The 17,477-nt window shown below is 38.2% G+C and overlaps 1 protein-coding gene across 1 annotated transcript; it reads left to right on the top strand.

Annotated features, from left to right (window-relative positions):
- Positions 1–465: 465 nt before the first annotated feature.
- LOC139586266 (DGAT1/2-independent enzyme synthesizing storage lipids-like) lies at positions 466–17,098 on the top strand. The gene is made up of 6 exons (XM_071419549.1): positions 466–1,043; positions 2,025–2,189; positions 4,732–4,925; positions 10,823–10,883; positions 11,297–11,436; positions 13,358–17,098. Exons 1-6 carry the CDS (start codon positions 707–709, stop codon positions 13,460–13,462), a joined length of 1,002 nt encoding a protein of 333 aa, XP_071275650.1. The 5' UTR covers positions 466–706; the 3' UTR covers positions 13,463–17,098.
- The last annotated feature ends 379 nt before the right edge of the window (positions 17,099–17,477 follow it).

The following is a 17,477-nucleotide window of genomic DNA, read 5'->3' as shown; positions in this document are numbered from 1 at the left end:
ACAAGCAGCAACCTGATTGAGGCAAAGAAAATCTGTATTCAGTTATGGATTACTGAGCTGGATTGCAATGTTTCAATCTCTGGCTAATGCTCAAGGCTCTTTAAAGCAGCCAGTGATGCTGGAGTGCTCTCACATTCCAGTGTAACCGCTACCTGCTGCCAGGCAGGCAGGGTCAGCTGTAGGAATGGACTAACTAGGGAGTTGCATGTGGAAAACATACCATGGAGCTCTCCTGGCCTTTGCTAGGGCTGGAAGATCTGAAAGAAAGGTGTTGTATGGATAAGGGGTGAAAAGCTGCTCGTCCCAGTGTTAACAGCAGTACCAAGTGTTGTCCCAGACACTTCCAGGCCTTGTGAAGAAGCCATGACTGCCTTGGTTTTGCTGCTATCCCTTCAGCTGCTCACTCCCCTGCTAAAAATACTATTCACTTATTCTCTTTTGAGAGAAATTATCTGATCAGCCATGTTGCAGGGATCCTGAGGCTTTGTTGAACTCCAGTCCTTCTTGTTTCAGCCCCTATTCCATAAATACATGGACAATCTCTTAGCCAGCAGCTATCTTAGCATGACAGAGAGACACAAAATATTTGAACTTGGGTTGTGCCAAAATAAGGATAAGGTGTATTTACAGAAACCTTTTTTCCCAAGTTGAGAAACTACAGCTTTTTTTTTGTTTGTTTGTTTGTTTGTTTTTTCCTTTCTTCTCCATGCAGGACATGCTTGGTAGAAAAGAATCCTGTGCCTCAGGACAGTTACCAATGACCAGCCTCAGCTGCCTTTTCTATGCATTGGAAGAATGGACTATTGTGGAGCTCCTGAAGAAATACCTTTTTCACCTGATCGTTGCCTCACTGACAATTAGTGCAATATTAGTTTTTTTTATAGTTCCTTTAACAATTGTCTTTTTCATTTACCTTACTAATATTTTGCTTTTAATATACCAGAGGAACAATGAGTTAAAAGCAGATCCCTTGAGTGATGTTTGGAATAGTGTAAGGAAAACTATAGCAAGCTTTTGGGATGTATATGCAAGAATATGGCATGGTAAGTACAACAGGACATGTTTGAAGTATTGAATTAAAATAAGTGGTAAATACACAGAAGTTTTAATTTTTTTCTTCCATATGGATGCAAATAAGCTACATTTATTATACTTTGTATGGCTTCTTTGAACAGCCTGCAGTATAGAACTTTCTCCACGTGCTCCTAGGATACTGTCTGCTCTAATTCCATCCAAATGGCTCATGGCAGGAGCTGTAGCAGGGATGGAAATGAAGGCAGACAAGGTGGAACAGAGCTCTTAGTTGGCAAAAGCTGTGTCTTTCCCAAGCCTTTGTATACATTAGCCTTTTAGTCTGGCTCCACCTGAAACCTAAACCAAATGTTGGAAGAGTCATGATAAGGATTCATAGAAGTTCATGTCTGTGAGGAAATTCCCTCTCATTGTGAAGTGAATATATTTAACTCCTGTGGAGAGAACCTCTCTTTGGGATTTTTAAAGATTATGGTTTCAATTTAAACATCTCACCTTCTCTAAAAGAGAAAAACTTAATTATGGAAAATACCAAACTCTTCATTCTCATTGACACAGAATGGAGATTCATACTTCCAGATTTCATGAAAGTATCCAGACTGTTGGCCACTATTTCTGAAAACGAAGCGTTTTCACACTAGTTGCTAATTTTTTTTTTTAAGTATTATTATTGTACTATTTACAAAAAGTTCCTAATTATTTCCTAAAAGAAAACAATTGCTTTAGTTCCCTCACTGAGAAAAATGTGAGGTTCAAGTCTGATCTCATGATTAACCTGACCAACAAATCAGTCTAGTGATATGCTGTGGTGTCTGAGGGACTTTCTTTGTGCTATTGACCAAAAGATCCATCCAGAATTTAATTATTTTGAAAGCTACTACAGAGGCTTTCACAAGTCTCTGAAGGTCACTTAACAAAGTAAAAAGTTTTCCCTAAAGTGCCAGATGATTTACAGATAACGTTGTCAGTGTATTGCTTTCCATCCCAAACAGGTTATGAGCTTCATGGTGTGAAAAACCTTCCAGAAGGACCAGGAATTCTTGTCTATTACCATGGAGCTATTCCTATAGACTACCTTTACTTTTTGTCTAGGCTGTTTTTGTGGAAGAAAAGACTTTGCCTGTCAGTAGCTGATCATTTTGTGTTTCGTTTACCAGGTAAGAACCTGTTCTCTTGTATTTAAGCTTCTTGGATTCAAAACCTGTCCTAGTTTTGGTGAACTTTATATTTACTATATTTGAAAGAGAGCTTTTAAACTAAAAGAATGCTTTTAGATTTTTAAACTAAAAGTTGGTAGTTGTAACAGGACAAACAGAGTAGCATTGTCCTGTCTTTTCAGTGTAAACATTGGTAAATCTTCCAAAGCAAGCAAATAGAGATTATAATCCTTTTGGGATTAAATGTCATCCTTCAGTAGAAAGTGCTGGATAGGACTCTACTATTGATCTAGTCCTGACTGGTCAGGAGAAGACACAGAGAAGCAAAAATAATTCAATTTTAGAAAGACAAGGCATAAAGAAGAGTGTCCAGAAGGAATAGCAGGGGAATTATTTTAAGGCACCTTTATGTCACTAATATTGAAAGCTGTTTTAAAATAGAGAATAGAGGAAGCTATTTAAAAGGACACTCTTTGGAAAACAAAGTTTTCCTGAAAACAAGTACTATAAACTCAAGTAAATCTGATGCTAAAACCATACTCAGGCACTCCTATAAAGTGTCCTTTCTTAAGTAGGACTGGAGAAGATTGAAATAATTTTCTTAAGTCTACTTAGTAAATACTGTGTTGTACTGAGCACATTGGAAGTAAGAAGTCATCAAAAGATGATTGCCTTTTAAGAATACCCTCAAAAAAGGAGAAAGTTTAGCAAAACCTTGCAAGGAAGACTTCTTTTTTTAAGGAATAAATAAGAAGGTACTGTTCAAATTGAAGTGTCCCTAGCACAGATTTTTATTACAAATATGAAATACACATTTGTTATGACTAAGCAACACTCTCAGCTGTGCAGTTCCTGGACTACCGGTGTGTTCATAAAATATTGATTTCATTATGTTCATGCTAGAGCAACAAAAGGGGGCAAATGCTGTGTCAGCCTTCAAAAAGACTATAAAAAGACATCTGCTAAGAAAGACTACAAATAATTGAAGTTAGACCTCCCCACTGCATTAGCAGAAGATGTGGCTAAAAGTGAAATTCCTCCCTAACCTTCTTTTGCTTTACTCTGCTTGCTTTTTGCAAAGAAATGTTACACTTCACAGATGGGTTCTTTAAAGATTTCTCATGAGCAGATGCTAGACCTCAGTTCAGTTTATTTACAGGATTAATTACACTAACAGGAGATTTCTTATTGTGAATTAATAAGTCTCTCCATCTCAGAATAGCTGTTAAGTAATAAAGCAACAACAAAAAAAAAAAGGACAAGGATGATTCAGAGGTGTGCTAGGGCTTCCTTTGAAAAGCTAGGACATCAGACAGAAGCCTTGCATGGCTGAGGGATAAAAAATTCTGTGAGACCTAGAAAAGGGGAATAAGAAGTGATAATATTTTCATGTGATACATTATAATTCTCATAAGTTTTAAAGCCAAGCAAATGAAGAACCTCTTTGCTTAATAACAATATGATCTTCCTGACTTGAGGATGAAACATATGAGTTCACAATAGGATTAAACAAAGTCAACCTCTGTCTTCGACAGAAAGATCTATTAAGCATCTATTAAGCATACCTTTAAAAAGATTTAAATACAGTTAAATTACAGGATTCAGCACTGTGTTATCTATTGCCTTCCAAAGTTTTTGTTGCAGACTTTGGTCAGTCCAGTTCTGTCAGAGCAGTTGCTTCCACTTATTGATATAAAAAACATTATTTTCAAACTATGCTTTTTGAACAGGGAATTTGAAAATTGTGGAAATACTTGTTTGCTTTCTATCAGAGTTCCAAACGGATATATTTAAATTACGAAGATAATATTAGAAATCATAGAGTAATTCTATGGTTCTCAATCTGTCCTTTAGAGGAATCCCAGTTATGGAAACAGAGGAAGGAGATTCACTGTGGTGAATTCATTCATGATTCATTCATGTGGTGCTGAAATTGCCCTGCTAGTTTCTGTCATTCATGCATCTTGAGATGCATGAATTTGATCCCCATAGTTTTCAATTTGACCACAAAATACTCAATTAAACAGCTCAAAACCTCAATGTTTAAAATGTTAAATGTCACATTTTAAAAGAAGACCAAAAATAGCTGCTTGTCAAGTATTTATTTTGTACAAATCTTTATTGTACTGATTCTTTTTTCTGTACTAAAATATGTAAAAAGGAGAGAGGAATAGATGCTTATTTTCTGATTTCTAGCTATGACCCACAAGTTTTGTTTACATAATTTGTTTGATAATTATGAAATATAGCATGTGGAAGCATTTTTTAATTGAAGCGTTCCTGACAATATGGTTCATCTTCATATTTGGGCAAAACTATTGCCAGGTATTTGTCATTTTGCCAGCATTTATTCTGTAGGTGTCTTACTTCCTTCATAAAAATTTGTCTTAGCCTAAATATATAAATATATAGCTACTAGATTTAAATTTAGTTGTAATTTGGCTCCTCCATGCAAACAGCATTTGGGATATATATTGTTATATTAAATGTACCTTATTTAAATTATTATTATTAATTATTAAATGCTCCTTATATATTTCAGGACTTAGGTTATTGTTGGCTGTGACGGGTGTCATACCAGGTACGAGGGAGGAGTGTCTTGTTGCCCTGAAGAATGGATACTTGGTGTCCATCTCACCGGGTGGCGTTCGCGAGGCGCTGTTCAGTGATGAAAGTTATCAGCTCATGTGGGGAAATCGAAAAGGCTTTGCTCAGGTCGCTCTAGAAGCAAAAGTGGTGAGTGCCGTACATTACCAACCCCAGTTTATGCTTTCTGCATATCTGCTTCATTATAAAATGCAGCTTAGGAGCATTTGTTGGAAAATCTTCCAGGAAAAATGGTTGGGAAATAAAGATTTCATTTCCTTTTCCCATTGCTTTCCTCAAGCATATTCATTCACAAGGAGCAAGAGTTTTGTGGAACTGTCAAACTTTTCCTTGACTGTTTCAAAGCATCCATATCTGTGGTTCCATGTCTGCAGTTCCATCATGCAGGCATCCAGTGTTTCATCTTGCTTGTATTTCAAGAATCTTCACTATGGTCCTTCTCCATTCTGCCCTAAGGTTTCATTCTTTTTTTCTTATCCTAATAGAATTACATCTTTATCTTACTTCAACATATCCAGTCATTTCTTTATGGTTCTTTAATGTATTATTTTATCTTATTTATTCTGTGAGGGTCTAGGATTTTGTCCTTACCTTTACTTTTCTTCATATTTGTGAAAGATTGCATCAACTAACTCAAGGTGTGTCTACATCAGTGTCTGAGTTTGAATCGTGTGCACTTTTGAAGCAGTTTGTGCATTTCCCTCACCATGCTTTCATTCACATCAAAAAACATGTTAGAATACTGGAACTGCTTTCTGGCTGAAACTAAACCAAAATTGGAACCTAATTCTCTCCAATGTCAAATGGTCTTCAGTCAATGGTGCCAAACAAGAACTAGTTCTAGATAAAAACAGAGCACTGAAATGTGTTCAGTGTGGGTGTCGGATTCTCAGCATCCTCTAGATGTGTGCTTCTCTTGATTTGCACTCCACCAATGTACTCATGGCCAAGGTTTCAGTTAGTTTCCATATGGATGATGATCTACAAATACAGCCTTCTACCACTAGCTCTGACTTCTTGTATCTAAATCTATGTGGCAGACTGTTTTTCTGATACAGTCTCTGGGAAATTATTTTATTTGGGGTGGCATGCAGCTGAAAGAGCAGCAACCCTGTCTTTTTCCTAACTGCCATTCCTCATCATCATCACCACCTCAACACACAAGCTTTCTCTCTTAATTTAGACTTGGCATACCTAGTGATTTTTGTGTCTGACAATATTGGTGCAAAACCAGACTTTATCTGTTCTATCATGCACTTTCTGCTGCTTTCTCATGAACCACACAATCAACACTTTCTCCTCACATTCTTATGAATATCCCATCACTTGCAGTGCTCTTTGATCTTCCACATAAAGTTTTCTGTCTATATAGGAGAAGCTGTACAGGGAGTTGAGTTCTTCCCATGAAACTTTAATTTCTTAACATCCCTTTTTATGCAGTTATATCACTTTTGCACCTCATCTGATTTGTTGCTTCTCAAAATTTGTTTTGGTCTCTTGTGCTATGGCTCCTAGTACAAAGGCTCTGAAGGAGCAAAATGCATGCTTCAGGCAAATATTTCTTCATAACTCTAAATTATTGTGGGGAGATAATTAAACACTAGAATAAAATTAGGGGCATTTACCCAATGGATAAAATAATTTTAGGCCTGGAATCCTGTTTCCACATCTTGTCTAATGTGGCCTTTAAAAAGTCAGGTTTTAGGTGCTTCTGTTCTGTTTCCTGTCCTTTTTCTTGAAAGAGTAAATGTTAATCATAATAATTCATATGCTGTGTGGGGCTGTACACCACCACTACAGGGAAAGTATCAGAATGTGAATGGGATAAACTCAGTCATGGGTTTCACATGGGCGTCTTGAGTTCCCTAATAGTCTTCTTATGTATTAAATTAATAATATGCTGAAACAGTTAGAAAGAGTTGTCACTTTCAAAACTTGAGAGATTTCTATTAATTTTGCTTTCATCTCTGTCTTTCAAGCTGCTTCAAACATCTGGAAAAAATTTGTCAGATGTTCTCCTTTCACATGGAACCTTATAGTAAGGCAATGTTACAGGTTGTGGATTTTTAAATAGAAATTGAATTAAAAACTCTGAGTGCCCTTACATAGATTGCTACCCCGATCAAAACACATCTCAAGAATCCTTGCCAGTAATTCTCCTAATTCTTCTAGTCTTCCATAATATAGAAGCACGTGGAAATTACTGAATAGTAGTACATAAAATTTTTACCTCCTTTTCTTGACAGATTTTGGGTTTGGTTCTTGATGGGGGTTTCAAAAATTTTATATATTGAATTGGGTATTCTTTGAGGGTAAGATTCTTGCAGTGTGAAAGAGTCTTGTGGTCCTTTGCATAATGTTTGGTAAAAGAGGCACTATGTAGGACTGTTACCAGGAGGGCAGAGAGAGTATATTATCCTTTCACAGCTGCTAGCCTGGACTTACCTTTACAGTGCTGGCAGTTCTTATATCTCTTTTTATTACCCTCATTCAGCTTTGTGGGTTTTTATGATCAGGAAGTCTGATTACATCCCTGCATGATGGCCATTGCTGTAATTAGCTTGCAAGCTTCATTGAACTTTGGGCATCATTGGTATTTATCTGGAAATCTGTAATCAGACAAACCCTAGATAACTGAACACTAAAATAAAAAAAAGGAACTGCTGTGCATTTAACAGTAGAGGGGGCAATATTAACCTGATATATAATTTCTTATATAAAGTTAGGTCCACAGTAGTGACTGAATCCTATCTTTTGACACATTTCAAGTTTGATTATTTGTTCTTGCTGCAGCCTTTTCAATACTGACCAGACTAGTCTTCCATGCTGACCAAAGACTGGGGTGTAGTGGATGCCAGGCATCCATCAAAGCCTCTCTATCACTGCCCTCCACAAGTGGTCAGGAGAGAGAAAATAAAGCAAAATATTCAAGGGCTGAGATAAAGACTGGGAGAAATCACGCACTGAATACTATTACGGGCAAACCAGACTCAACTTAGGGATATTAATTGCATTTATTAGGAACAAAATCAGAGCAAGACAATGAGAAGTAAAGTAAAAGTCTTAAAAACACCTCTTGCCCCACCTCTCCCTTCTTCCTTGGCTCTACCTTCTTCTCTGCAGAAGGCACAGGCAGATGGGGAATGGGGGTCATGGCCAGTTTGTTGTTTCTGGCACTGCTCAGAGAAGAGTCCTTCTCCTGTTCTAGCGTGGGGTCCATACCACAGGAGACAAACTTCAAATTGAGTCCATCCCCTGAGCAACAGGTTCTCTATGAATATGTGGGTCACTCTTCCACAGGGTGCAGTCCTTCAGGGACAGCCTGCTCCAGCGAGGGTCCCCCCTAGGGTCACAAGTCCTTCCAGGAAACCTGCTCCAGCATGGGCTTCTCTCTCCATGGGTCTGCAGACACCTGCCTGGAGCCTGCTCCAGCACTGCTTTCCTGCAGCTACACAACCCTCTTTGAGGCATCCATGCTCTGGTGTGGGCCTCCTCCATGGGTGGATCTCTGCATTGCTGGGGTCTTCTGTGGGCTGCAGGGGCACAGCTGCCTCACCCTGGGCTGCAGGGGAATCTCTGCTCTGGAGCATCTCCTCTCCCTCCTTCTGCACTGACCTTGGTGCCTGCAGGGCCACTTCTCTCACATTTTCTCACCTTGTTCTTCTCTGTCCACAATTACATATGCACAATAATTTTTTTCCTTCTTAAATATGTTATGACAGAGGTGTTTTGATCATTCCTGATGGGCTTGGCCTTGGCATGCAGCTCATCCATCCTGAAGCCAGCTGGCACTGGCTCTGCCAGACATGGGGGAAGCTTCTGGCAGCTTCTCACAGAAGCCACCCCTGTAGCTCCCCCTCTACCAAAATCTGGCCACAAAAACCAAATACACTGGGGATAGACTAATCCAGATATCAGAGCTTGTTCTATTATGTAGCAATTAACATAAGTTTGCTAATAGTTACTCAGATATCATGAATAAAAGCAAGATAGAATTATAAGAGTATTTTAAAAGTTTCTCTACATACAGTGCAGCCCTCAACCAAAGAACTACACACACTTTATCAAAATGACTACATTGTGGTTAATAACCTGTCACAGATTACTTGAATGGAGATTTCAAGACAAAACCAACTTTATATATGAATAGACATTCCCATCCATCATATAATATTACAGAAGTTCAATAGTTCTTCCACTGAAAAAGTTGAAGAAAAGCAAACAAGGAAGGTAGTTTCGGCCTCAGTCCTTACTTGTAAAGTTTCTGCATTTGGTTTCCACTTCATTTTGTGTAACTACTCTGCTTAACAGGAGTCAGAGTGTTACTATTTAATGTTATGACTCAGTGTACCTGTAGGACCTATATTTGTCTCAGTCAAATTCATCCATGATTTTCAGAAATACTCTCAGTCTATGGCTTGGTTTTTGCAGGCTAATGGGGAGGGATCATAATTTCTGAAGATCCCTGAATTTTACCTGTGCCAAAAAATTCCTTCAAACTGAGTTAGGTGAAAAATAAACAGGAGCTATGATTTTTAAAATTCTCTTGTATGGGCAAGGGGTTTGGACTACCTGATCTCCAGAGGTCTCTTCCAACCTCAACTATCCTGTAATTCTGAGATTTTCAAGCTGGCTGGGGGTGACCCAGTTCAGTTCCAGCACAGCAAGTATAAATGTGTTGGTTACTCCAGATCTGGTTGTGCTGCTTTAGAAATGTAAGATTTTATGTGCATATCTGTGTTTTCCAGATGAGGTACTGCATGTTGCTGCCTACCCTGCACCTCAGTTGCTGATCATTATATGAGAGTAACTTCTGTAGTTACCAGATTTCTTTATAGCCTACCATATGTTTCTCTTGTACTATTCCGAAAATTTAAAGTGCTTTGTCTGTGTGACAGATAGATTTCAAACATTTTACATCTTAGCTGTACAGTATTCAATTAATAGTTGAAACAAAGTTTAGTATTTTTAGAGTCCAGTACTTATATATTTTTAAATGGCATTACTGATTACTTTTTAAGGGTTTATTTCTAACAGTTTCCCTTAATTTTGCCTTCTGAAAGGTTTACTATTACAGCTTTATGCATGTTTAATACTTTTGTTCTCCCTCAGGTACTTTTTCCTTTTAATGCTTTATATCACAATGAGTTATTTGGTAGGCTCTAGTTAGGTATTTTTCCTGCTTGTTTTTTTCTCATCCTGCAGCTTCTGTTCTGTAGTAGTGATTCTTAACAGTAGGAAAGTCTTCTGGACAAGTTGATCCTACAACCTGTTCAAATTAGAGTTTCAGGAAAAGGAAAAGGGACTATAGAGGAGAAAAAAAATCTTTGCATACATGGATAAAACTACTGTCAGTCTGTCTACAAACTACAAAATCTTACCTCAGGCTGTAAAGCATGACTGTTTCAAGAGCAGGTATCCCAAGCATGTCTTTTTTCAGTCACAAAGATGAAGTGACCTTGTTCTGTAACCCTCAGAAGGTGTGTAGTCCAGGTCAATGAGGACACACAATTGCCTTTTTTTGTCTCAGAGATCTGCAGAAGTCTTTTCCACTGAAGTTTTGTCCAAACATTACTGCTTCATTTAGACCCTATTTGGGAAGCAGATGAGACGAGCCATCCGTGAATGTCTGCTTGCTTTCTGCAAGACTTCACAAACTGAATACTTTCCTATTCACCACTCACAATGAAAGCTTTAGACAAAGAAACCATGGAAATTTGTTTTATGTTCCAGTCAGTGATATTGCAGTAAATACATAATATAGAAGTTATAGAAAACCTAGTACAGTGTCAGTAATTTTATTTACAGATAGTGACTTTAAAACAGATGTTTATGGCAGCTGAAAAATAGCATTTTATTTCTATTCTGGAGTTTTTAAAATCAAGATTCCTTGTTTACTACTTAACTAACTGGTAATTTCCCTCTGCATTTGAGTGAGTTTCTTAGCTGCATTAGCAAGCACTAAAGCAGAAATTCAAACCTGGTATAACATTTCCACCTTTTTATTTTTTTTCCTACTTCCTTAGCCCATCATTCCAATGTATACTCAAAATGTCCGTGAAGGCTATAGGATGTTTAAAGAAAGAAGTAAGAACTTAAAAATCTATTTTATGTATTTTGAATGTTTTATCTTTTTTCTCTCAGATTTTTCTTGCTTTTATCTTAGATTTTGCTTTTCAGACTTTTGCTTACTTTGGATTCTCTAACACTTGCTGTGGGTCACAGGGAGCTCAAATTTGGAAACAGCTTGTGCATAAATGGTTTGTGTGTGAGATTTGTCTTATTTCTCTGGTCTATTTGACTTATTTCTCTGGTCTATTAAGTCTATGAAGCTTTGTTTTGGTGGACAACTGCTTCAACTTGCTTCAACCTGTAACAACTTCCTGACTATCAAATAAAGCATGGATTTTTAAGAAGTATTCTACATTAATCAGATTTCATGTTTGAATTGTGTTTACTGTGACTATAATCTCACTTTTTCTTCCCATAAACCATTTCAGGATTTTTTAGACAGTTATATGAAAGCACTCGATTGCCTTTTACTCCTCCATACGGAGGACTTCCAGTTAAATTTCGCACATACATTGGGAAGCCAATCCCTTACGACCCAAATATAACTGCAGAAGAATTAGTTGAAAAGGTAAGTTCTCTCTCCTTGCAATATTGAACAACATACTTTGCCTTCTACTATAGGTGCACTTGAAACCAGTTTTTTGCATGCTTGAATAGAGACAAATACACATTTACTAGCTTGTTCACCTATGTGCAGTTGAAGTTTGGGATTATTTAATGTGCAAATATCTATCATTAAATATTGACGTAGTAACAGTTGATTGAGATGCCCTCATCCTTTCCAAATGTATGAGCTCTGTCTTCTTGTTATTTCAACTTTGTTCCTCCCATGCCTTTGATAACTTTGATAATTATGATAATTGAAATGACGTAAATTATGTTTTAAGTGCAGTTTTCAGTAACTGTGAAAATAAATTTAATAAATAACAAATAACTTTGAGAATTTTCACCAAATAGCATACTGTGAAAATAAATTTAATAAATAACAAATAACTTTGAGAATCTTCACCAAATAGCATAGGGCTCTAGAAGCAAAGTGCTTCAAGAGCTTCAATCTCATTGTAAAAATAAAAATGTTAAAAAGTTGCATCCAAAATATAAAAATATTTTCAGTATCTACAGTTTGGTGAAATTAGTGATGCCCAAGAGCATAAAAGTGTTTATAGATCTAGAGTTTAAGCATTTTTCAAAATATAAAGCTAAACTGAAAATACAGCTTTAAAATTTTTCATGGAAGATGAGAGGAGGATTTTATGAGAAAAAAATAATCTGCTACAACTAGAAATACACAAAAAAATCATCTGTCAGAAATCACTCAGTATAAAACACCTTGCTGCACCCAAAAAGATGCAACAAGGCTAGTTTTTCTTCTTTTGTTTTCTTTTTTCTTTTTTTAAGGGTCTACTGCAGGTTGTGCTGAGCTTCACAAAAGTGAAACCAGAAAGACAGGTTTGGTCTGTTACAAGGGAACAGGCCCAGCAAGCTGTAGAGTTTGCTCTTAGCACCTTTAGGAGGTTGGAAGCAATATGACTACCCTTATGGTTATTCATATTCTTGTATTTTAGGGGAACAGTATTTTATGTACCTGCAAAAGTGAAATTGAAATTTCCCATGATATTGATTTACCTTACTAAGACAAACCTTCGGCTGCCCCCTTTGACCACTACCCACTTTGGTGGGAGTACAGTTAGGTCTTCTGTGGCTGATATTACTTAAAAAAAAAGGTAATTTAAATGAGGCTTGATGTGAGCAGTGGCCTGGCTGACCTCTCTCTGATCCTGCCCTGCAACGGAGTTAGGACATGCATCTGTCAGGAAAGGTTTTGCTACTCCTTTTTTTATATTTACAGAGATATTCTCCTATAACTCTGGGGTAGATCAGTGGAGTATGTAGCTACCCTTGTTTCAAGTTTAAACACATGAGGGAAAACAAAAGAAGATAATTTCTTATTTCTTTTAGAAATATAGAATATTGTATTCATTCTCTTCCTAGACTTTCATTTGACTCTCATGTAAAGAGTATTATGAATTTTCTTATTATGTGCATGCTGTATATGATAAAATTATGGGAGAATTCATGTTGGGAAGGACAGACAGAGGTTCCTACTCCAAATTCCTAGTCCAAGATAGGTCAGCTATAAGATCATATAAGATGAGTCAGGCTTTATCCATCATTTTTGATGAAAATTTTCAGGGATGGGAGATTGCAGAAACTTAATGTTTGAATGTGTTAAAGGCTGCTTTGACTAAGTAATGACCACATTTGATATATCTCAGTAATTTCAGCCTACCCAAAATGCAGTCATTGTTTTTGTTCCTTTCTTTTCCAAGAAGTGTGTCATTAGGACAGCTAGTTAATATAAAACACTATTTTCTTACAGTAGAGCTATGTGTGAATTTTGCCTCTTGAACCTCTGAGAACTTAGTGATTATACTTTTCTCCTATGTATAAAATAGGTCTTTAAAGGCAAATTTCTCTTCTCTTTTCAGACCAAGGCTGCTGTCCAGGCTCTCATAAGCAAGCACCAAACAATCCCAGGCAGCATATGGAAGGCTTTACTGGAGAGATTTGATAAGCATCGTAAAAGTGATTAGAATGCTCATGTTAATTGCATTGGTTTTGCAGCATAGAGTAAAAAACCATGTCCTACAGCACTGGTAACTAATAGTTGGTGTTAACCAGTTTAAATTACAAATTTCAACAGATTTGGTGGAAGTAAACAATTAACCTCTAGAAAGTTCCCCCATGTCTTTGAGAATATCCTGAACTAAGAAAGACTGATGAAGATGACTTCTGTATAATAGCAATGCAACAGCTAAATTCCCCCAAAAGAAATCATGCAGCCAAGATTTTCCTGGTTCCTAAAACAAGTTTGTACTTACATCTGAGGGCTTTAGTGGTGTTGTCTAGATCTGTGTGTTTGTGTTTTGAGCACAGTCTGGTTTCACAGCAGAGCCTCAGGATTGGGGTTGTCCAACCAGAGACCACCCCACAGGGAGCACCTTCCCTGATGGGCCCCAAGCAAGACATGTCAGAACAAACTGTCTTGCTTTAGATAATCAGCTACTGCTTACACCATCTTTTGTAGAGACTACAAAAAGAGACAATCCCATTAAAACAGATGTTAGACTCCTTCAAACACATCAGCCTAGTAGTGTGTACCCTGGAAAGCAGGACTGTGTGCATCCAAGACTTCTTCCCCACAGAAAAAGGTTTTTTAAAGAGAGGGAAAAAAAAGCTTTAGTTCAGCGTAGCAAATATTGCAAATACATGTAGAAGGTAGTTTCAAGTCTGAGCTGGTTCATGCATGCTCTATTGCACCACATAATAGTTGCCTAGTGGATGAGGCTGCCCCAGCCTGAAAACCCCTGGATGGTGTGTGCAGTATGGTTGTGCTGTATTTACTCAAATCTCCTAGTCACCAAGCTCAGGGGGAGCTTTCTCTGGCAGTGCATCTTTGAGGCTTATCATCACTGGTGGTTTGCCTAAAAATGCAGTAGTGCAACACTGCTGGTACATATTGAACCAAAATGCCTGTTTGAAAAGGCAGTCTTGTCTTCCTAATGCAACTTGTGGAAAACTGAGAGTTAGCACAAAGCAGAATGTGTTTTTACAGGCTGTGGGATGTTGTTACTGGTGGTAGTGGGACAACTTTGTGTAATCTATCCAATATGCCACTAAATGCAACCAACTCTTAACTTCAAAGACCAAGATAGGTAATTTTTGTGCCTCATTTTCCTTCATGTACTTTTAATATGTAAATAATCTTTCCTCTCAACATCCTAAAAGGTTACATAGCATCTAAGGAAATATATGTAATGTTTGCCCATTTTTCAGTAGAAAATGAAATCTGCTCTTTGGATTAAAATAAATTCTTCCCTGACCCTGCCTCTTCACAAGTATTTCTTGCACATCTGGTGAAGGGAGAAGGATGGACAGGTGAGTTATTTCCCTGGACCAAAAAGACAGGAATCCTGTCAGATCCTGTCAACCCTCAAATCTGTCTTAAGATACAGGAGTCTTTACTTGAACACCTTAAGTATAACTGCTGTGTACAGGCACAAAGATTTTTCTCTTAGCAGAGACTCAGCATGCATGGCAGATGAACTAAAGCAGATCAAGATGCAGACTGATATGCCTGGACATAAGCAGGAATTCAAACCATGAAGTCTTACATGCTGCACTGCAGCAATACAAGCTAAAATTCAAAGCCTGAGCTTTCAAGGGAGAAAAGGAACTAAAGGAAAAGGTTATACAATACTAAAATGGACACAGATGAAGAAGCAAGAGGAATTATAAGTAACCAGAATGTAAAGGCTTTCTTTGTATTGCAGAAACTGTAGAAGGACCAGACAGAATCATTGTCTGACTATCCTGTTTTTCAAGTACATTAATACCATCATGGAATGTGTCCAAAGAAGGGCAATGAAGCTAGTAAAGGCTCTGGAGCACAAATCTTATGAGGAAAATCTGAAGGAGGTGGGGTTGTTTAGCCTGGAGAAAGGAGCCTGTGTGGGGACCAACACCTACAACTACCTGAAAGCATGGTTGTGGCCAGGTGGGAGTCGGTCTCTAATCCCAGGGAATAAGGGACAGAACTAGAGGAAAAGAAAGTTGTGCTGGGAGAGGTTTAGATTGGATATCAGTAAAAATTTTTCACTGAGAGGGTTGTCAAGCATTGCAACAGGCTGCCCAGGGCAGTGGTGAAGTCAGCATCCCAGGAGGTATTTAGAAGATGTGTAGATGTGGCATTTATGGATATGGTTTAATGGTGGGCTTGGCAGAGTTAGGTTATTGATTGGACTCAATGGTCTTAAACTTCCTTTCCAACTTAACAATTCTGACTCTGTGACCAATTAACCACTTCAGTAATCAGAATTTGAACAACCTTTCAAATGCCATGCTCTCTGATACATGATACTAGGAGCCACGCTCCAACTCACAATGGAGCACTAACCTTGGGTAGGAGATATGTAATCAGAGTGCTGATTATTTTTAAAAGCAGATATTTCTGTCTCTATCTCCTCTATTTCAGCAGCTGTTAATATCTTCTAACAAGGTTTAAGTTCTTCCCAGGCTATTACATCTTTTAGCAGCACCACAGTGTTATTTGCAGCTTCTCTGAGTAAAAAATAATTTCTATTTTTTGTCTTCTGTCACAGTTGTCTAAGAGTATTTTCTGGGGTCTCAAGATGATGATAGAGAAAATTATTACTGAGAAACAGGAGGGATTTTGAATTATATATGTTATTTTTCTAATAAAAAATTGTGAGCAATTTTTCCAGAAACCTTATAGTAGTGCCCTAATAATAAGCAGTTATTATATTATTTTTGTGGCTCACTCTAAATTTTTACTCTTTTTAGAGCAGTATTATAGAAACTAGAACTGAAAACTGGTGTTATAAAAATTAGAGTTCTTGTCATACAAATGGAAATGTACTTGCAGATCAAATCACTCCCTTGATATGCTTATTTTTTAGCCTCTCCATCATACAATCAAAAAAGAAATGAAAACCAGCAAATGACCTGTGCCTGCCTCAAAGTGAAAACAGCATTTATGACTTTTGTTAGGTATAGTTTGCCCAGTAAATAATGCAGGAAAATTCTGGTTTGGTAGCTTTTTGTGTATAAGATTTTGCATAGGGGAAGAATATGATATTGATAACAGAGTAAATTAATAAAATCATAGAATCATAGAATACCTGGAGTCAGAAGGGACCCAGAAGGAGCCTTGAGCTCCAGCTCCTGGCCCTACACAGGACAGCCCCAAGAGTCACCTCACCCCATGTGCCTGTCAGAATTCCTCTTGAGCTCTGGCAGGCTTGGGGCTGTGACCGATTCATTAATTGGATGACAGTGGAAGCAGTTACATGGTAAAGAGTGTGTACAACTGCACATTTATTCCTTGGATGACAATGCACACAGTTACACGGTAAACTGAGTCCAACTGCTAAAGTGAGCAGCTGCAAACATCCAACAGGCAGATGATGTACCTGTAGAAGAGAGCTGGTCAGAAAAGCACAGCAAGAGGGGATCTGGAAGAGCTGGCCAAGTACATCCCACTGAAGGCTCAGAGTGCAGCCATGGCAGTGTTCCATGCCATCCTAGCAGGTAGGGTATCTGCATCAATACCTGCGTGTGCACCTGGTGTCACTGGAACACTACTTACTTCTTGGATTGATTTTTATCTGTGAATCCATAATTTTTTAAAATTTTTATACCTAAATCCAGGGATTACAACCACAGCTGTTGGGCAGCCAGGAATGCCTTAACAGCACCGTGAATGCTGCGTCCGAACCGGAATGTGTCTGGAACGCTGAGGTACTGCAGTGGGTACGGTGGGTGCCAGGCATGGATGCTGCTGCTGCTGCTGCTGTGGCAACACCAGCGGGGTTGGAGGAGGAGGAGGATTGCACCCACCTGGCAGGTACCAGGGAAGGGGTGGCTGGGAGGCATGTGGTGCTCAAGGCAGGAGGGTGAGCAGTGGGTGCCTGCTGCTGGGGGCTGTTTAATCTGGAGAAATGGAGACTCAGGGGTGACCTTATCACTCTCCACAACTCCCTGAAAGGAGGCTGCGGCCGGTTGGGGTTTGGCCTCTTTCCCCAGGCA

The sequence above is a fragment of the Agelaius tricolor genome, unplaced genomic scaffold (genome assembly GCF_023055355.1).
Source record: "Agelaius tricolor isolate 1412-34295 unplaced genomic scaffold, bAgeTri1.0.p SCAF_2, whole genome shotgun sequence".
Classification (NCBI taxonomy): domain Eukaryota; kingdom Metazoa; phylum Chordata; class Aves; order Passeriformes; family Icteridae; genus Agelaius; species Agelaius tricolor.
This window is presented reverse-complemented; position numbering and strand designations above follow the sequence as displayed.